Source organism: Microcaecilia unicolor, chromosome 6, assembly GCF_901765095.1.
Source record: "Microcaecilia unicolor chromosome 6, aMicUni1.1, whole genome shotgun sequence".
NCBI classification, from domain to species: Eukaryota; Metazoa; Chordata; class Amphibia; order Gymnophiona; family Siphonopidae; genus Microcaecilia; species Microcaecilia unicolor.
The window spans coordinates 318,210,831-318,233,062 of NC_044036.1; the positions used below are offsets into that span (position 1 = coordinate 318,210,831).

A 22,232-nucleotide genomic window follows, 5' to 3' on the forward strand; every position below is an offset into this window, starting at 1 on the left:
GGGAGGGGGATGGGGGTGAAGGAGAATCACGACATGGATGGCAGCGGGAGGGGAGGGCAGGGAGGGGACAGAGGAGACTCGCTGGGGATGGATGGAGGGGGCAGGGGAAAGGAGAATCGCTGGGGATGGATGGATGGATGGATGGATGGGGCAGGGGAGGGAGAGAAGAGAATAGCTGGGGATGGATGGATGGAGGGGGGCAGGGGAGGGGAGAGAAGAGAAGAGAATCACTGGGGATGGATGGATAGAGGGGGCAGGGGAGAGAAGAGAAGAGAATTGCTGGGTATGGATGGATGGAGGGGGGCAGGGGAGAGAAGAGAATTGCTGGATATGCATGGAGGGCAGGGGAGAGGAGGGTTGCTGGACATGGGTGGATGGAAGAGAGGGCAGGAGAGAGAGGAGGGTTGCTGACAATGGATGGAGGGGAGATCAGGGGAGAGGAGAGTTTCTGGACATAGGTGGATGGAGAGGAGAGTTGCTGGACAGGGGTGGATAGAGGGGACAGGAGGGTTGCTGGGCATGGGTGGATAGAGGGGGTTGCTGGATATGGGTGGATGGAGGGGAGAGAGGAGGGTTGCTGGACATGGGTGGATGGAAGAGAGGGCAGGGGAGAGAGGAGGTTTGCTGACAATGGATGGAGGGGAGATCAGGGGAGAGGAGAGTTTCTGGACATAGGTGGATGGAGAGGAGAGTTGCTGGACATGGGTGGATAGAGGGGAGAGGAGGGTTGCTGGACATGGGTGGATGGAGGGGAGGGCAGGGGAGAGAGGAGGGTTGTTGAACATGGATGGAGGGGAGGGCAGGGGAGAGAGGAGGGTTGCTGGACATGGATGGAGGGGAGGGAGCAGTGGCGTAGCCAAGGGTGGGCTTGGGTGGGCCCAGGCCCACCCAGTACCAGCATGGCTATAATGTGGCCGGCAGGGATCCCCAAGCCCCACCAGCCGAAAACTCCCAACAACTGTCCCTCCTGCATACCTTGTAAATAGCAGATCTTCGCCTGCAGTGAGCAGTGACTGATGCATACTGCTCGCACCGGCCCCATAGCCTTTGCTCTGATGTATTCTTGCCTAGGTGGAAACAGGAAGTTGCATCAGAGGGAAGGCTATGGAGCCAACATCAGCAGTGTGTATTAGTTGCTGCCCGTTGCCGGTGAAAATCTGCTATTTAAAAGGTATGCAGGAGAGGGAAGATATTTGAGAGACCATATGGCATGCAGGTGAGAGGAGAGACCACATAATCTGTGGGATGAGGCGGGGTTCTTCTGCCCACCCATCTTGGGCCCAGGCCCACCCAAACTTTGGTGTCTGGCTATGCCCCTGGTAGGGAGAGAGGAGAATTGTTGGACATGGATGGAGGGCAGGGAAGGGACGACAGGAAGGAGATGATGGATGAAGGGGAGAAATTCTGGACATGGATGGAGGGGAGGGAAGACAAAGGAAGGAGATGCACATGGATGGAGGGGAAGGGAGAGAGAAGAAATGCTCGACATGGATGGAGGGGAGGGAAGAGAGAGGAAGGAGATGAGATGAGGGAAAAGGGAGAAAACCTACACATGGATGGAGAAAATAGACAGCATGATCAGAAAAACAATCACCAGACAACAAAGGTAGAAAAAAAATCATTTTATTTTCATTTTAGTGTTTGGAATATGTCCACTTTGAGAATTTACATCTGCAACATCTACTATCTTATTTTGCAATGTATAGCAATGTGTTTCTTTCTATTTTTCTGGTATTGTGCTGCATGCAGAGTCTAACTTCTTAGGATTTCAGGTTAATTTTTGAAGAGGGGCTATCTCTGTTCTGCATGTGTGACTGCAAGGCCAAGTGTCTGAATAGGGATCGCTTTGTTAGATTCTGAGATTTTGCTAACACATTGTTCTACAGAGTTGGCAAGACTGTCTGTTCTCATAATTCCTGGTCTGTATGCTAATTTGGTTTGTGTCATTTTAAGTATAATGGAGCTGTAACAGCTTACAGAAATTATTTATAATGAACCCCCCCCCCCCCCCCACAAGTTATTTTTCTTCTATACTGGTGTAATATTTTCAATGATGCCATGGTTGGTAAAAGGGGTGTGACCACTGTAGGGGCGGCGCCATAGTGATCCCACCCCTGGATGGGTAGGGGCGCCAACTAATAGGCTGCAGGAGGGCACCAGAAACCCTAGGACTGGCCCTGCTCGTAGCAAACCAGCTATTTGTTGTAAAGTTGTGTTTAGACCCTGGAGACAACAGATGGTTTTACAATTTCTCCAATCTTCATGGAGGGTTCGCTCAGTCTTTCCACAGGCAGGGGAGTTTGTAACGCCAAACCTGTCTGGTATGCTATTCCCACTGGTGACAGCATCGCAACGGGGTCTCCACACACAGCCGCTGGGACTCCGCTTCTGGGCTTCTCAGCTAGCTGTCTCACCGTTGCCATCGTTTCTCCTCCAGGTCTTGGAGGCATTGTCATCGGAGGGGGACTCAAGGTAACCCCCTCTGCACTAAGGTCCAATGTATCTTGTGGACCCCTCAAAGCGTCGGCTCGAACTCCCGGCGGTTGCATGCCCGACTCCTCCAAAGTCAGCTGTCGAGCGGCAGGAGGGTTCAGCCGGCCTGTGGAGGTAGGCACACTGGGCTTCCCTTTCCTCTTCCCCATTTTGGGTCTGAGAGCACTCCCGTTCAACAGAAGCTTATAGCGAGGCAGGAGCTGCTTCTCACACATCCACACTAGGCGTCATCTTGGATCGGCAGCACCTATGTTGTTTTAATCATTCCTGCAATAAACGTAACTCCCTAATCCTTTATTTGTTCTGTTTGTATGTCTTGCATATATAGGAGAGCAGCTATATGTCTGCCCCCATTCTTCTTCTCTGCTATGCTGGCTCTGACCTACTGAATTTAAACTGTACCTGTGGAGGTGAGGAGCTCACTGTGAGAGTTTGGGGTGGGGTCAATATTAAGGGAATTGTATACAAATTCTGCATTGCTCAGTTGTACAGCATTTCCCCCAGTAATACTAGATAAATATAATAGGTATGGTTATTGTGGATGATGGGAGTCTTTGTATCTAATCTTTTTCCAGTTGCTAAAGTACCTTAATCGTTTATGGCCCCTATTCACATTCTCTTCCTAGCTCTGTCCCTTCCTAATCTTTTCCCTCACCCCCTACCTCTCCCTGCTACAGGAACTCACTTCCCATCCATTGACTTCATCACCTCACCTTCTCTCCTACCCTCTTCCTCCCTCTTGGCTTTTAATCTCCGTCTCTTTCTTCCCTCCATTTTGCCTTCCCCATTCCACCTAAATACCTCTCGCCTTCGACGCCTTTGTGGCCACACCTCTCCTACTCTCCTCCGCTCTCTTTTACTCCTTCTCTTACTCTCAGCTGGTGACATCAATCCCAATCCTGGCCCTCCTCACCAACTATTATCCAAACTCTACAGATCTCACCGTGACCTCTCTAACCTCATCTCTATTCCTCTACTCCCCTCCTCTTCTCTGCCCTTCTCTTGCGCCCTATGGAATGCCCACTCTATCTGTAACAAACTCCCCTATATCCAGGACCTCTTTATCTCGCGTCACCTCCATCTGCTCGCCATAACAGAAACCTGGCTCTGCCCTGATGACTCTGCTTCAGTCGCAGCCCTGTGCCATGGCGGTTATATATTTTCACATACTCCTCGCCCTGCTGGCCGTGGGGGCGGTGTTGGACTACTTCTCTCTCCCTCCTCCAGATTTCAACCCCTTCTTCCACCTCAATCTCACTGTTTTTCCTCCTTTGAAGTCCACTCTATCCGCCTTTTCTCTCCTCTGCCTCTTCAAATAGCGGTCATTTATCGTCCCCCTGATAAGTCCCTTTCATCCTTTCTCAGTGACTTTGATGCCTGGCTTGCCTTCTTCCATGATCCTTCCTCCCCCTCTCTCATCCTTGGTGACTTTAATATTCCTGCTAATGATCCTTCCAACTCTTATATTTCCAAGTTACTCGCTTTAACGTCGTCCTTTAATCTCCAACTATGCTCCACCTCCCCCACTCATCAAAATGGTCACTGTCTTGATCTCATCTTCTCCTCCAACTGTTCACCTTCTAGTTTCCTTGCCTCTGATCATCCCTCCTCTGATCACCATCTTATAACTTTCACACTTAAATCTCCTCCCTCCCAGTCCCGTCCTATCCTATCTAATTTATCTAGGAATCTTCACGATATTGACCCTTCATCTCTATCCTCCCATGTTTCAAACCTCCTCTCTACTGTGGCACCATCCACGTCTGTCAACGAGGCTGTTTCTTCTTACAACAATACTCTATCCTCTGCCTTAGACACTCTTGCACCTTTGATGACCCGCCCTGTAAGGCGTACAAAACCCCAACCTTGGCTGACTTCTAATATCTGCTACCTACGTTCCTGTACCCGCTCCGCCGAACGCCTCTGGCGGAAATCTCGGGCCCTTGCTGATTTCTTACACTTTAAGTTCATGCTGACCTCCTTCCAATCTGCTCTTTTACGTGCCAAACAGGATTATTATATCCAACTGACCAACTCTCTTGGCTCTAATCCTCGACTTCTCTTCACCACATTGAACTCTCTCCTCAAGGTGCCCCTCCCCCAACTCCCCCTTCATTATCTCCTCAGACCCTTGCTGAATTCTTTCACAACAAGGTTCAAAAGATAAACCTTGCTTTCTCTACCTCACCACCTCTCCCTCCACTAGTCCGTTCCCCTCTCTCTCCTTCCCCTCATTCCCTTTCCTCCTTTCCTGAAGTTACTATTGAGGAAACTACACTTCTCCTTTCTTCCTCAAAATGTACCACCTGTTCCTCTGATCCCATTCCCACCCACCTTCTTAATGCCATCTCTCCTACTCTTATTCCTTTTATCTGTCACATTCTCAACCTCTCACTTTCCACTGCGACTGTCCCTGCTGCCTTTAAACATGCTGTGGTCACACCTCTCCTTAAGAAGCCTTCACTTGACCCTACTTGTCCCTCTAATTACCGACCCATCTCCCTCTTCCTTTTCTCTCCAAATTACTTGAGCGTGCTGTTCACCGCCGCTGCCTTGATTTTCTCTCCTCACATGCTATTCTTGACCCATTACAATCTGGTTTTCGCCCTCTCCACTCAACCGAAACTGCGCTTACTAAAGTCTCCAATGACCTATTACTGGCTAAATCCAGAGGTCAATATTCCATCCTCATTCTTCTTGATCTTTCCACTGCTTTTGACACTGTCGATCACAGCATACTTCTCGATACCCTGTCCTCACTTGGATTCCAGGGCTCTGTCCTTTCCTGGTTCTCTTCCTACCTCTCCCTCCGCACCTTTAGTGTTCACTCTGGTGGCTCCTCTTCTACTTCTATCTCTCTGCCTGTCGGCGTACCTCAGGGTTCTGTTCTTGGTCCCCTCCTCTTTTCTATCTACACTTCTTCCCTTGGTTCATTAATCTCATCCCATGGCTTTTCCTACCATCTCTATGCTGATGATTCCCAAATCTACCTTTCTACCCCTGATATCTCACCTTGCATCCAAACCAAAGTTTCAGCGTGCTTGTCTGACATTGCTGCCTGGATGTCTCAACGCCACCTGAAATTAAATATGACCAAAACCGAGCTTCTCATTTTCCCCCCCAAACCCACCTCCCCGCTCCCCCCGTTTTCTATTTCTGTTGATGGCTCTCTCATTCTCCTTATCTCCTCAGCTCGAAACCTTGGGGTCATCTTTGACTCTTCTCTCTCCTTCTCTGCTCATATCCAGCAGACCGCCAAGACCTGTCGTTTCTTTCTTTACAACATCCGTACAATCTGCCCCTTTCTTTCCGAGCACTCTACCAAAACCCTCATCCACACCCTTGTCACCTCTCGTCTAGACTACTGCAATCTGCTTCTTGCTGGCCTCCCACTTAGTCACCTCTCCCCTCTCCAGTCGGTTCAAAACTCTGCTGCCCATCTCATCTTCTGCCAGGGTCGCTTTACTCATTACCCCTCTCCTCAAGACCCTTCACTGGCTCCCTATCCGTTTTCGCATCCTGTTCAAACTTCTTCTACTAACCTATAAATGTACTAACTCTGCTGCTCCCCAGTATCTCTCCACACTCGTCCTTCCCTACACCCCTTCCCGTGCACTCCGCTCCATGGATAAATCCTTCTTATCTGTTCCCTTCTCCACTACTGCCAACTCCAGACTTCGCGCCTTCTGTCTCGCTGCACCCTACGCCTGGAATAAACTTCCTGAGCCCCTACGTCTTGCCCCTTCCTTGGCCACCTTTAAATCTAGACTGAAAGCCCACCTCTTTAACATTGCTTTTGACTCGTAACCACTCGCCTCCACCTACCCTCCTCTCTTCCTTCCCGTTCACATTAATTGATTTGATTTGCTTACTTTATTTATTTTTTGTCTATTAGATTGTAAGCTCTTTGAGCAGGGACTGTCTTTCTTCTATGTTTGTGCAGCGCTGCGTATGCCTTGTAGCGCTATAGAAATGCTAAATAGTAGTAGTAGTAGTAGTAACTATTGTTGGCTCTGGCCACTAGGGGATGCTGTGTGCAGTGCAAAGAGCATAGGGTAGAAGGGTCTTCACTATCTCCCATGATAGTGGCAGATGCTAGAACCTCATGAGAATGAGGGGCAAAAATGTGAACATGGGTTGATGTAGAGCAGGGGAGAGTCAAGAGTGAAGAAATCCTTGGATGGAGGGAGTAAGAGTGCTGAGTTCAAGGAGAGGGAGCTAGGCTCCAGTGAATATTCAGCTATTTTTTGGGAACTGCCAGGTACTGTTACTTGGATTGGCCACTGTTGGAGACAGGATGCTGGGTTTGATAGACCTTCAGTCTCACCCAGTATGGTAATTTTTATGTTCTTATTCATTTATTTGGTACATAAGTACATAAGTAATGCCATACTGGGAAAAGACCAAGGGTCCATCGAGCCCAGCATCCTGTACACGACAGCGGCCAATCCAGGCCAAGGGCACCTGGCAAGCTTCCCAAATGTACAAACATTCTATACATGTTATTCCTGGAATTTTGGATTTTTCCAAGTCCGTTTAGTAGCGGTTTATGGACTTGTCCTTTAGGAAACCGTCCAACCCCTTTTTAAACTCTGCTAAGCTAACCGCCTTCACCACATTCTCCGGCAACAAATTCCAGAGTTTAATTACACGTTGGGTGAAGAAAAATTTTCTCCGATTTGTTTTAAATTTACTACACTGTAGTTTCATCGCATGCCCCCTAGTCCTAGTATTTTTGGAAAGCGTGAACAGACGCTTCATATCCACCTATTCCACTCCACTCATTATTTTATATACCTCTATCATGTCTCCCCTCAGCCGTCTCTTCTCAAAGCTGAATAGCCCTAGCCTCCTTAGTCTTTCTTCATAGGGAAGTCGTCCCATCCCCGCTATCATTTTAGTCGCCCTTCGCTGCACCTTTTCCAATTCTACTATATCTTTCTTGTGTTAATTCCAGGTACTCTGGATATTTCTCTGTCCTAGGAGGGCTCACAATCTAAGTTTGTACGTGAGGCAATGGAGGGTTAAGTGACTTGCCCAAGATCACAAGGAGCAGCAGTGGGATTTGAACTGGCCACCTATGGATTTCAAGACTGCTGCTCTAACCACTAGGCCACTCTTCCACTCCTCCACAATTTATGTTCTGTATCACCAATTCAGACTCCCTTTATATCCTTCATCAACCTAATCCTCTGAGTCAGAAGTTCAATGAAGAGAGCAAAGAGCAGTGGGGACAATGGGCACCCTTGCCGAGTGCCCTTCTCGATCGGGAAGGCTGAAGAGTAACCCCCATTAATACAACCGCTTCTGCGAACCCAGGAGACCAGGTCCCATTCCCATACATTGCAGCATTTCCCACAGGTAGGGCCACTTCACCCTGTCAAATGCTTTTTTGGCGTCTGTGCTCAAAAGGGCCACTGGAACTTCCCTCTGTTGGGCTTCCCACAGAACATGTAGTGTACGGCACATATTATCTGCCACTTGCCTACGAGATACAAACCCTGATTGATCTGTACGTATCAATTTTGGGAGTACCTGGACCAACCTATCCGCCAATACCTTAGACAAGATTTTAACATCTAAATTTATCAAGGAGATTGGACGGTAGGATCCACAAAGTGCCAGATCCCGCCCTGGTTTCAATAACACAGATATACATTGTCAGTAATAAGAAAAGAAAAACAATTCATTAGGGATGTAAAGGCTTTAAAATACCATCAAAATACCTGAATGTAGCCAGAGTGAAATGGATAATTCACATGACTGTGTGTCAAATGGAAACTTATTGACATCTAGGTTGCAAGTTGAGATTATTTGATGGGGGCCACCTATAGCCATGGTACCATTATGCATAAGCTTAATATAAGGCATCTGAGGTGCTTTATCCTCACCAACCCTAAATAAAGCAAAAATGTTAATAAAATGAAGACTCGGATATAAGTGATTCTGCAGCAATACATATAAGGCAATCTTACTTGTTTCCAGAATAAATCCACCAATAATTCTGAGTGAGCTTTCATGAGGATTTTAATTTGCAGCATGGGTGTAAGAGGCTCTTTTACTAAAGTGCAGTCAAATGTGCAGTTACCGCAGCTTAACGCAGGAGTTTACTGCATAGTAACTGCAAATTTAGGGGGCCTCTTTTACAAAGCCGCACCAGCGGTTCCTGCGTGGGAAATGAGAGGAAGCTCATTCAGTTCCTATGGGCTTCCTCTCATTTGCTGAACAGGAATCGTTAGTGTGTTTACTAAAAGAGGCCCTTAAAACGGCAACTACTTTGGGGGGGGGTGGGACAGAAGGGCATACCCATTATGTCCTCTACAGGTCCTGAGTAAAATGTCCATTAGCACATGATACTTAGTGTGACCTTAGCATGGAGGTGGTAAGTGGTCCCACTCTAATGACACATTAATTAGCAATTCGTCAGTGTAGTGTGCTAATTACTAAATGCCTTCAGTGCCCACTCTCTGCCTATGACACACTCCCTAACACAAAAAAAAACATGGATAGGTCTACTAAAGGGCGTTAAGCCCTAACATGCACTTATTGTTTACCGCAACGTGTGTTAAAGTGTGTTAAAGTGTTTTCTGGTAAGTAACCTGTTTGTGTGTGCTAAAGGTGGAGAATGGGCATGGATGTGCTATCCAGTTAGCACATTCTGATTGCCCTTAACCCTTGTTTAATAAGACATGGCAGGGGCTCCCCCATCAATTTTTTTTAGGTGAACATTGGTGCACAACCTGAAAAAGAAATACTGGAAATTGCCCTATTTCCTTGGTGCACTAATTTTTGCTAGCACCTTTTTTTTCCCCAGTGGTAGCTCAAGGTGAGTTACAGTGAGTATTTTCCCTGGAGAGCTCACAATCAAAGTTTGCAGATGAGCCAAGGGAGGGTTAAGTTTCTTGCCCAAGATCACAAGGAGCAGTAGTGGGATTTGAACAGACCACCTCTGGATTGCAAGACCGGTGCTCTAACCACTAGGCCACTCCTCCACTAAAGCGTCAGGTGCACTAACAGAACTAGTGCATGGTATATGCTAAGAAGCCCATTGTATATCTATGAGCTTCTTAGCATTTATGTTAATTCCATTAGTGTGCACAAAGCTTCAGTAAAAGGACCCCCCCCCCCCCCTTAATATGCAGTTTACTCCAAGGTAACTGTAAAAATACTGCAAAGCCCCCAAAATAGTTGTGTGCTAGCTGTAACCACACAGTAAACCACACATTTAACCTCCAGATTCTATATAAGGTGCGGCAAGTAGCACACATTCAAAATTGTGTGTGTGGCCAATTTACATGTGCTGTTCAATTGAGTAATGAGCCAATTAGTCATGATAATTGGCCAATAACAGCCAATTTATCATCACTAATTGGCAATAACTGGAATTTACGTGTACTGCTTTTTAGGCGTAGTCTAAAAAGAGGTGTGCTTAAATTCCAATGCACATAGCTTAAAAGGGGAGGAGTGTAGGCGTATCAGGGGCATCAATCACATGCACGTTGTTAATAGAATTTGGGGGAACACGCGTACTTTTAGGTGTGGGTATTTACACCAGGTTTTCAGAAGCATAAATGGCTGCTCCTAAATGTATGTATGTTCCCCCAGCCTATGTGCTATTCTACAAACTACATCTTACTGTAGACACGGTTTATATAGAATAGTGCTACTCATATTATTCCAACATGCCTACATTTAAGACACCTCATATAGAATCCGGCCCTAATGATTTATTAAGAGGGCCCCTTAGTCTTTCAATCATAGTTTTGCCCCACCCCTACATCATTTCTCACTTGTTTTAATAATTTTAAGTTTCATAAAAATAAAGAAAAAAAAAGACTTCAGCTTCCTGCAAAGATAAATCCAATAGAATCTTACTGTTCTACAAAGAAGATGTCTGGGACCCAGAATAAGTTCACTGGCAGTGTAATATAGGTGATATTACAGAAGTCCTGAGGATTCCAAGACAAAAATTCATTTTTCCAATGCTGGAAGATAAAACGTTTGTTTATTGATGTTTGTGAAAAAGAAAGCTCAATTTCTTGTTCACCTAAGAGAAAATATTACTGAAAACAAAGATTCTTACCATTAGTAGCCAGATGTAGAAGGTTGCAGTTTGTAACTTTTCAACCTAGAGAAGTGAAAGGGGAACGGTTTAGTATCATGGCAATTTTATATAATGAGGCACTTGCCAGCATAGGTTGTTTTAGATAGCAAAATAGCTGTTTTTGGTGCATATTGACTGTACCATGTTTTTATTTTTATATTGTGTGTGTGTGTGGTTTTTTTGTTATTATACATGTGGTTAAAATTATGTGGTAGACATGTTAATCCACTTTAAAGTTAATAAGTAGAAATAAAACAAAGAAAAGAAAACAAGAAGATACCTTTTTATTGGACTAACTTGATACATATTTTGTACTAGCTTGTGGAGGCAATACTTTCATGTGATATTGTATTATTTTCTTCACTTTATTGTGTTTTATTTTTATTTATTATATATGTAAATTTGTACTCTGCCTAGAACTGAAGGAAGAGCAGAATATAATTTTTTTAAATATTTCCAATTCCAATCTCATTTACCCTCAGGCCCACCCATATCCCTGCCCAGGGCTGAATTTATGCATATCGTGGCCCTTAAGGGCCTGCCTTTGATTAAGTAGGAATTAAATTTTAGCTTTAATAGTTTCTCATGACAGTGAAGTGTGAGGCAGCTTGTAATATGAGACTCTAAGCTGTAGCTTGGTTAGCTTATACATAAATTCAGCTCTGCTCCTGCCTCAGAACACTTTCTGTCCCCCCCCCCCCCTTTTTTAAATATTCTAATTCAACTAACAGTTCGTCATACGTCCTGTAATTTAGTTCTGCTGTCATTGACTCCTTTTTGTACATATGATCCCTGCTCCCGCTGTCTCATGAGCCTTTCCTATTGGCTTCATGCCTGCTGGGTAAGCAATCCCCCCCTCCCACTGTGTACTAGGAGAAGGTCTCTATTTTTTAAATGCCTTAAACCCTGCAACCAGCCTGCTCCTAACTTGCTGCCAATCCTTGAAGCTGTTTTGTCTTTTTACCAGTGTCACACAATACTCACCAGCCACTGATCTCCCAGTTCCTTCAGGCTGAAGGTGCTGGGTTGAAGGACAAATTCCTTTCTGCAAAGACAGTGGCTCCGGTTCAGCAACTTCAGATGCAGTCTTGTCTTTTGTTTATCTGCATTAATGTATGTTACTATTGGAACTAGTCTTGAGTCTCCTTGTGTTGGTAAGATACTTGTTTAACTCCTTGACAATCACTGTGTTGGACATCTTTTGTTTGGGCAAGTCACAGTCAACAGCACACGATCATCCAATGTAGTGTACAATTCTACAAGGATTCCCTCATGATCTCTGAAGCATCCAATGGTAATTAAAGAATGTACAAATGAAATGTAATTGGATTTTGGAGAAAATGAGGTGATAAAAATTGAGGACTACTTAAACCACTTTTTTCAGTTTTGGCGGAAACTTAACCCGTGATCAAAATTTGTTGCATGGTTTCAACTGAAACCGGCTGCCCCTCATCTGTTTCGCTCCCTTATTCCCTCCCTCCCCCAAACAGAAGCAGCTCTTCTCCTGGACCCCTGAGCCTACCTTACAATTGGTGGTCTAGTGGTGCAGTTGGAGCAGAAGCAATCCCCGGTTATTCCTGCCCATGTTGGCTCCAATCTCAAAATGGCTGTTGTGACCTCTAACCGCAGTCTTGCAAGTACCCTGCAGCTCCTAAACAGTAGATCCACAGTATTTTTTGTTTGGTTTGGGGTGGACATATCTTTCATAGGAAAGAGAGCCACAGTCATTCCTCATCCTATATAATAATTTGCACCTCCGTCTGGATGCCTGGGTTTGTAACACACTTCCCATTGGTCCATCCTGGCGATGATTTCAGATGGTGGACCAATGGGAAGGGAAGACAGCACCAGCCAGCGGAGGTGAGTACCCCCTCCTTCCCCCCATCCTCCCTCCAAGTTCCAGGTCCCCCTCCCCTTCGAGTTGCAGGATGCCCCCCTGTCAAGACTCTTGAGGCTTGTTAACTTGAGGCTTCATTATCTTGCAGTATAACCTTGGCACACAGTCACACCTAGAGTCTCTATTATTTTTATGAAGTCTCTTTATTGAATAAATCACAGATAATTTACTCAAAGTCAGATGTTCTGCCCCAGGGCACAGAGACTCCACAGTTCTGGGAGCTGTTTCAGTGGTTGGAGGTGAGATCTAAAGAGAGGTAGCTTATTGCAGGTGAGAAATAGTTGAGTAGATAGGAGTGGTTCAAAGCTGGGTGACTGGAATGTGTGATATCTCTTTAAGGGGGAGATATTTTGAAGGTAAAAACCCAGGTTTGTTGCAGGGAGTTTCAGCAGGACAAGCTGTCTGGGCCATGATGGTAAAAATGCCTCGTGGCCAGAGAGGCAGGGGGTCAGGAAGGCTCACAAGCCCAGGGAGGAGGAGTTAAAGACCAATCGGGACAGAGCCTGCCGTAGGGTGGCAAGGGTGGACCGAGAGGATGGCCCTCGATTGGAGGGAAGTCATGCCTAGCTGACCTCTCAGGACAGAGTTAGTAAGAATGATCAGGAAATGACAGCAGTTAGACAAAAGGGGCCAAGCTTGGCTAAGAAAGAGCGGAGGTCTAGGCAGAGACCCAAACTAATGGTAACAGTTATTATACAAATAGGCAAGTGTGGCTGCATTTACCTACAAACTACATTACACATAATGCACTGCTCATGTAACTTTGCAGTGAGACTGCAACCATGAAAGTCCTAGGAAATGAGAATAACAGTAAAGGCATTAAACACGTTTTAGGATCACATTACGAACTAGGGCAAGGCTGCTGGAGGACAGAACACCCCCTCCCTCCGAGTTCCACGCCCCCCTCTCCTCTGACTTCCATGCCCCCGCGCCTCCCTCCCTCCCTCCCTCTCTCTGCCCTCCGAGTGCAAGCACGACCTGTCCTCCGGCAGCCCCTCGCCTTCCTAAGTGCCGGCTGTAATTTTTAAAATCTTACCTCGGGGTTTGGCATCAGCATTGAAGGCGAACGGCGCTTCAGACTGCCTTTGCATGTGTCCCCGACGAGGTAACTTAGATGACTAGTAAAATTCAGAGGGAGGGGGACTGGAACTTGGTCGGTCGGGGATTTCTGCCATTCTGTTTGCTTTTTTTGACCACTGCTGCACACTGGACTGAAGATCTCAATATACTATTCACAGGGACTCCAAGGTCTTTTTCCATTGTAGTGACTCTTACTATGGAATCCAATATTATGTACCCAAGATTAGGATTATTTTTTCCCTATCTGCATCACTTCCATCTCTATCTATCTATCTATCTATCTATCTATCTATCTATCTATCTATCTATCTATCATTTATTTTACCCATTTAACTTCTTGATAAAGACAGCAGTTATGAGTGTTATAAATGGTTTACAATCAATAAATTACTCAAAGCATTACATGAAAATATAATAAAAACATATAATTCAGTAAACAGAGAGCAAAGCGTAATAATGCATAGGTGTGTGTAATAAGAATTCTAACAGGAAAGGAAAACCTGCCTATCTCAAATTTAAGAAAAGGTATAAAAGAAAAAATTTAAATGGGGTGGGTTTTAGTTGAGGTAGGGTTGGTGGAATCCTGGTCTGCTCTACGACTAGCATGTGGGTTTCCCTGTGTGCTGAGACCACCTTTAGTGCAGACAGAAAATGTCTGAGTTTTCATTTCCTTAATTAATGGCCACATGCTAACTTCCCAATTAGCATGTGGTCATTAGCACGTGAACCCTACCGACACCTAACCATGCACTAATTGGTAGGCACACGGCAGTGTAGCTATGCTAACCAATTAGTGCTGGGCATGCCTATGCTCCACCCCAAAACACGCCCCCCAGTGCTAAAAAATGTGGGAACTGTGCACAGATGCCAACACTACAGAGGGACGCCAGACTGTACCCTGCTGTAGTCCATTTTCCCAGTTAGTAAAAGCAGCTTAGCTAGGTTCAGCCAGGTTGACAGCGCAGGGGGAGCGAGAGTGGACTTCCGCCGGCGCACATTTTCAGTGTTGTACAATGAAAAAAATAGGCGCCGGCACCAGCAGAACTCCATTTGGGGGAGCGGGTGCTCCCCTGGCGCCCCCCTAGCTACGCCACTGAGTAAAAGGACCCCTAAGGTTTAAATTCCAGCAGAAGTTTCCCTCTAGTTATATCAGTATAAACTAACAAGAGAAAAAAAAAGTGTTTAAATAAAACAAGGAATTTAAAAGCCAGCACAATTTTAAATAAATGAAAATCTGAGAAAATCAAAAAAGATACAAACGGAACACCTAAACCGAAGGGATTTCTAAGATTCCTCTCCAAGAGGCAGAAGATGGAGTAATCTGAAACAGCAACTGCTCTTTGGCTGTAATGGTACATTGTTTACTCTTTGTGTTTCTAGAACCAAGAGTTAAACAGCTCAGTATTTGGTTTGTCAGCTCTCCATATTAAACCAGACAAGGTGCTTTTGCTGCTAAACCCTGCAAGACTGCAGATCTCTTCTGCCCCCTTTTGTTGTTTTTTTTTCAACATGGCACCAGCTATACACACACAAAAACGAAACCCAAAACCCCTTACGTATAACCCAAGACACAATCCAAACAGTAAGGGTGGACCAAAAATTCTTGGCAGCCAGAAGTAAGATGCAACAAACTTTATTCAGCACCACTCATTTATATGACCCATATTCACTCTATATAGAAAAATAGCACCAATCTTAGGGCCCTGTTTACTAAGCCGCGTTATAGGCACGTTAGTGTCTTTAAGGTGCATTAATCATGTACGCACGTTAACCGTGTACATGCCTACAATATCCTTATAGGTGCCTACATAGTGCACATGCTAATTGCAGGCGTGTTAAAAATGCTAACGTACCTTAGTAAACAGGGCCCTTAGATTGGCCTGTGTCATTTTGAAAGCCAGAAGAAGTGAGATAGGAGTGAGTGGATCTGTTCTGTCTGAATTAAACCCCTAGATGCTTAAGAAGGGTGTGTAGGTGCTGAGGGGACCCTTTGCTTTCACTGGTTTGGGAGGCGTATAGGAAAGGGGAGCTTTGCATGTAGGGTTTCAGCAGTAACAGCAACAGCACAACGAGTAATGCAGGCAAGTGGGAAAGGGGTTAAAATGTTCTGATGGGGATGGGGAAGTGGTCAGGAGAGTGGGAAAGGGGTTAACATGTTCTGATGGGGAAGGGGAAGTGGTCAAGTGAGTGGGAAAGGGGTTAAAATGTTCTGATGGGGAAGTGGTCAGGAGAGTGGATAAGGGGTTAAAATGTTCTGACGGGAATGGGGGAAGTGGTCAGGAGAGTGGGAAAGGGGTTAAAATGTTCTGACGGGGATGGGGGAAGTGGTCAGGAGAGTGGGAAAGGGGTTAAAATGTTCTGACGGGGATGGGGGAAGTGGTCAGGAGAGTGGGAAAGGGGTTAAAATGTTCTGACGGGGATGGGGGAAGTGGTCAGGAGAGTGGGAAAGGGGTTAAAATGTTCTGACGGGGATGGGGAAGTGGTCAGGAGAGTGGGTAAGGGATAAAATGTTCTGACGGGGATGGGGAAGTGGTCAGGAGAGTGGGAAAGGGTTAAAATGTTCTGACAGGGATGGGGGAAGTGGTCAGGAGAGTGGGTAAGGGGCTAAAATATTCTGACAGGGATGGGGAAGTGGTCAGGACAGTGGGAAAGGGGTTAAAATGTTCTGACGGGGATGGGGAAGTAGGTGAGTGGGAAAGGGGTTAAAATGTTCTGACGAGGATGGGGAAGTGGTCAGGAGAGTGGGAAAGGGGTTAAAATGTTCTGGTGGGGATGGGGAAGTGGTCAGAAGAGTGCCCTGATGAGGAAAGGGGTGACGGTGACAGAATTTCCTGTGGAATGGAAAAGTGCTAAAAGGGGAAAAGTCGGTTTGTATGTTAAAATGCCTCAAGGGAGGAAGTCAATAAGGCTCAGACAGAGGGGACCTTTTCTGATCATTCAAAAGGGGAAAAGGGATCCTAAGTACATAAGTATTGCCATACTGGGACAGACCAAAGGTCCATCAAGCCCAGCATCCAGTTTCTAACAGTGGCCAATCCAGGTCACAAATACCTGGCAAGATCCCAAAAAGCACAAAACATTTTATGCTGCTTATCCCAGAAATAAGCAGTGGAGTTTCCCCTGTTCCATTTTAATAATGTCTATGCACTTTTCCTTTAGGAAGCCGTCCAAACCTTATTTAAACCCCACTAAGCTAACCGCCTTTACCACATTCTCTGGCAACGAATTCCAGAGTTTAATTACACGTTGAATGAAGAAACATTTTCTCTGATTTGTTTTAAATTTACTACTTTGTAGCTTCATCGAATGCCCCCTAGTCCTAGTATTTTTGGAAAGGGTAAACAGACGCTTCATGTCTACCCTTTCCACTCCACTCATTATTTTATAGACCTCTATCATATCTCCTCTCAGCCGTGTTTCCTCCAAGCTGAAGAGCCGTAGCCGCTTTAGTCTTTCCTCATAGGGAAGTCGTCCCATCCCATTTATCATTTTCATCGCCCTTCTCTGCACCTTTTCTAATTCCACTATCCACCTTATAATCGAAAGAGAAAAACACCCATATTCCGACCTAAATCGGAAGATGGACGTCTTTCTCTCGCGGGTGCCCAAATCGGTATAATCGAAAGCCGATTTTGGGCGTCTTCAACTGCACTCCGTCGCAGGAACGAATAAAGTTGACGGGGGCGTGTCGGAGGTGTGGCGAAGGCGGGACTGGGGCATGGTTATCGGCCGAGGAGAGATGGGAGTCTTTAGCTGATAATTGAAAAAAAAAAAAAAAGGCGTTTTTACCACGATTTTGGGTCACTTTTTTGGACCCTTTTTTTCACGAACAAGTCCCAAAAAAGTGCCCCATCTGACCAGATGACCACTGGAGGGAATCGGGGATCACCTGCCCTGACTCCCCCAGTGACCACTAACCCCCTCCCACCAAAAAGAACCCCACTTTACAAACTTTTTTTGCCAGCCTCAAATTCCGTACCCACCTCCATGACAGCAGAATGTGTTCTATCCTTTGACAGCCTTTCCCTGGTCCTGATGTGGGTCTCGGGTGAGTGTGACACCTTTTCTGATAAGGGCACTGTAGAGTCACATCAGCAATGCATTGTGGTGGGTGTAGGGTATTGGGCTCCGAGATTCCACTAGCTTGTGTTAAATGCTCACGATGTTGGTAGTTGGTAGGCTCTACTCCCATGGTGCTTTTCCCTCTGCTTACTGGGTCAGAGTGTGCCCTGTTTTGTTTCCGGTAGTCCATGAGGTAGTGGCCATTTTCTAAGCTAGTTTTAGATCCTGTTCATGTGTTAGCCACGTTATAGCACTTAGTTCTTACCTTGAATGTTGCTGAAAGAGGGCATTGTACACCATTCTGCCAGCTCGGACCTACTGAGAGACTCGTTGCCAGTGGGGCACAACCTCTGATTTGCAGTTAACTGTGAGTAAACGTGCTTATTCAAATAAAGGACGTTTTCAGCGAGATTAGTCTTCAGGTGTCAACTGGTGTGCCAAGATTATACAGCAGCAACAAGCCCTGTCCTTGGAGCACTTTTAGTGGGTACTGCAGTGCACTTCAGGCAGGCAGACCCAGGCCCACCCCCCCCCACCCGTAACACTTGTGGTGGTAAATGGTTGGCCTCTGAAACCCACTGTACCCACATGTAGTTGCCCCCTTCACCCCTAAGAGCTATGGCAGTGTTGTACATTTGTCCCTCCCACGACCAAATGGCTTGGATTAGGACTTTTCTGAGCTGGATGTTTTTATTTTCCATTATCGCAAAAAAAAAAAAAAAAAAAAACCCGCCCAGCTCAGAAAGGACCAAATCCATGGCATTTGGTACGTCCAAACCGTATTTTCGAAACAAAAGATGGACGCCCATTTTTTTTCGAAAATACGGTCTGTCCTGCTTCTTCACGTACCCGTTTTCGGACATAGACGCCCATGGAGATGGGCGTTCGCGTTCGATTATGCCCCCCTATATCTACTATATCCTGCCTTCAGTTATTTGACTTAGAGGAAACATAGTAACGTGAGTAACATAGTAGGTGATGGCAGAAAAAGACCTGTACGGTCCATCCAGTCTGCCCAACAAGCTAAACTCATATGTGCTACTTTATATGTATACCTGACCTTGATTTGTATCTACCATTTTCAGGGCACAGACCGTAGAAGTCTGCCCAGTACTAGCCCCGCCTCCCAACCACTGGTGCTGCCACCTAATCTCTGCTAAGCTTCTGAGGATCCATTCCTTCTGAACAGGATTCCTTTATGTTTATCCCACGCATTTTTGAATTCCGTTACCGTTTTCATCTCCACCGCCTCCCGCGGTATGGCATTCCAAGTATGCACCACTCTCTCCGTGATACAGTTATAAAGGATCAGCATTGTTGGATTATTTGTAGTAAATAATTAGCAGATTTTAGTACACACAGCTTCAGCTTTAGAAATGTTAATTTCTTTCTTCATCTCTCTCTCATTCACCCCTGAATAATTCACTGCTGAGTCACTTTAAAGTTGAAGTAACAAAACATCTGTTTACTCACAGTTTGCAGTTAGATTATAATCAGACAGGCTTATATATACATATTACTATACATTTGTATTATCAGCTCCTTCCATGTGCTTAGATGGTAATGGATGCTCACACCACCATAGATCCTCTCAGGTTAGGAGAGATCATGAGCTCCATGTGCTCCATGTGCTGCATCTAACCCCCAACAGGAAGTTGCATAGCTGTGTGACCTCTCTAAGTAATTCACATCAGAGGTCACAGAGTAATCACAGAGAAATAATAGGTGACAGGCAATGCATGTAAAATACAATTACATTCCAACAAACCCCTTCTCATGCATAACTGTCATGCAATTATTTATTCATACAAAGTCCAAGCTTTATACGCAGATTCACAAAATGTTCTCTGGGTAACGGTTTGGTCATGATGTCAGCTGTCATCTCACTGGTGTGACAATAGTGTAGACTGATGACCCCTTCTTTCGCCAACTCTCGCACGTTGTGGTATTTCGTTGCGATGTGCTTGGTGCGTGACTGAACCTTGTCATTCTGTGACAGTCGGATGCAGCTCTGATTATCTTCCATTATCTGGATTGGTCTCTGTTCAGCTATTCCGAAATCCAGCAAAAGTTTTTCAATCCACATCAGTTCTCTGCACGCTTCCGATACGGCCACATATTCAGCTTCTGTAGAAGACAGACTCACAATACTTTGTTTATGACTGGCCCATGAAATTTGTACATTTCCATACATAAACACATATCCACTTGTGGATTTATAATCAGAATGATCCCCTGCCCAATCTGAATCACAGTAACATATTAGTTTTGGATTACTATTGGCTGAAATCTTTAATTTACAATCAATGGTACCCTTTAAATACCTTACCATCCTTTTAACTGCAGTCCAATCTGATTTGGTAGGTGAGCTGACCCTTCTGCTCAAAATTCCTATTGCATTTGCTATATCAGCCCTGTATGTGGTAGCTAGATATAAAAGCTTACCTATGGCTGATCTATATTGGATGTTATCTGGTAAAGGTTCTCTTACTGTTTCATCCTTCAGAAAATCAGTGATCATGGGAGTGCTTACAACTTGGGCATCTTGCATACCTAAACTTTCAATAAGCTCATTTATTTTCTGCTTCTGGCTTAGAAGATAAGAACCATCATTTTGTTTCTCAATTTCTATCCCAAGATAGTATGACACATTACCAAGTTCTTTTATCTCAACATTCTGGTTTAAACACTTTACAATGTCCTTGTACTCTTGCTCACTTTTGCTTGCAATGAGCAGATCATCAACAAAAGCTAAAATGTATGCATATTGTCCATTTGTGCACCTAGTGTACAAGCATTTATCTGCTTCACCTTGCTTAAATCCTAAATTTGTCAATATTTCATGCAATTTTTCATTCCAACATTTTTCACTTTGCTTTAATCCATAAAGACCTTTGTTAATTTACACACTAGCTGTCTTTGTTTTGTATTTATGAAACCTGTTGGCTGTTCCATGTACAAGTCTTCAGTTATATCTCCGTGAAGAAATGCTGTTTTCACATCAATGTGGTTGACTTGCATGCCTTTTGAGACTGCAATGCTCAGAAGTGTTCTGATTGTCGTGTGTTTCACTACAGGTGCAAACACTTCATCAAAATCTTCTCCATATTTTTGAAGATATCCCTTTGCCACTAATCTGGCTTTATACCTTTCCACTTTTCCTTGTGCATTCCTTTTTAACTTGAATACCCATTTGCATCCTATAGCTTTCTTGCCAGGAGGTAATTTTGTAAGAATCCAAGTATTATTTTTATCCAATGCATCAATTTCTTCTTGTGCAGCTTTATGCCATTCAGCAGCTTCTTCTGCTGGCATTTTCTCAATCTCATCCCATGTTAAGGGCTCTTGAGCTTCTGCTGACTTTGTTAGGTAAGACAGTCTTGGGGGTGGAACACCTTTGTTTTCCCTGGATGAGCGTCTGACAACAGGTTGGTCTGACCTTTCTGCATCCTCTATATCTGAGAGTTCTTCTCCAATTGATTCCCCTTCTCCAACTGTACTGTCTTCTTCAATGATCCTTTCTGTGTCTGCTTCCTCTGCCTGTTCCTCATTAGATACAGGTGAGTTGCTTTCAGACATCTGCCTTGGTATGGCATTTATATACACTGGCATGTCTATTATGGTTCTAGTTTCATATTCTGGATGATAAGGCTCATCTGGGATAATCCAGCCTTTATCAACCCTTTTGTTTTCATCAAAATATGTAACATGTCTTATGCCAACAATGCCAGTTTTCAGATTCAAAATTCTATATCCTTTGTGTCCTGGAGCATAGCCAACTAAAATGCCCCTTTCTGTTGTGGAATCCAGCTTATGCCTTCTTTGCTTTGGTACATGAGCATATGCTGTACTTCCAAATGTTCTTATGTGTGACAGGTTTGGCTTCCTACCATGCCATGTCTCATGTGGTGTGCGCTCAGCGCCTTTAGTTGGCATTCTGTTTTGTAGGTACACTGCTGTGAGAATGGCTTCCCCCCATAGTCTTTTAGGGAGATTGCTATCTGACAGCATACACCTGGTCATTTCCACAAGTGACCTAAATTTTCTCTCTGCAACAGAATTTTGCTCTGGTGTATAAGCTACTGTTGTGATATGTTGAATGCCTTCTTGTTCTAGAAATGTGCGCATGCTTTGTGAAGTGAACTCACCACCATTGTCGGTCTGAAGAACCTTTGGTTTTCTTTCAAATTTATTTCTCACCATGGCTACGTATTTCTTCAGCATGTCTGTGACTTGACTTTTTTCTTTCAGCAAATAGGCCACACAATATCTAGAGAAATCATCCAAGAATATTAGCACAAATCTGTTATTTCCCAATGATGGGATATTAAACGGTCCACATAAGTCACTGTGTATTAAGTCCAGCACTTTATTACTCCTATTTCCTGTGTATGCAGGAAATGAGGGTCTCACACCTTTTTGAGTAACACAGTCTATGCATTTCTCCATTTTACCAGCATTCTTCCTTACTTGCGCCATATGTGAGGCTTCACCTGAAATGTTCAGCTTATAAACATCATTATGCATAAAAGCTTCAGCATACACTTCATCATTTTTAGAGATTGTGCACTTACTATTTTCAAAATGAATCACAAA

General features: G+C 44.8%; 1 protein-coding gene across 1 annotated transcript in view; it reads right to left on the reverse strand.

Moving 5' to 3' along the window:
• The window catches only part of LOC115472559 (5-hydroxytryptamine receptor 3A-like), a 51,406-nt gene that overhangs the window by 23,684 nt on the left and 5,490 nt on the right, over nucleotides 1-22,232 (reverse strand). Inside the window, exons 2-4 of the mRNA XM_030206856.1 lie at nucleotides 10,369-10,540; nucleotides 8,209-8,389; nucleotides 5,037-5,054 (exon numbers count right to left, since the gene is read on the reverse strand). Coding sequence (XP_030062716.1) covers nucleotides 5,037-5,054; nucleotides 8,209-8,389; nucleotides 10,369-10,540 — 371 coding nt within the window. The remainder of the gene's footprint in view (nucleotides 1-5,036; nucleotides 5,055-8,208; nucleotides 8,390-10,368; nucleotides 10,541-22,232) is intronic.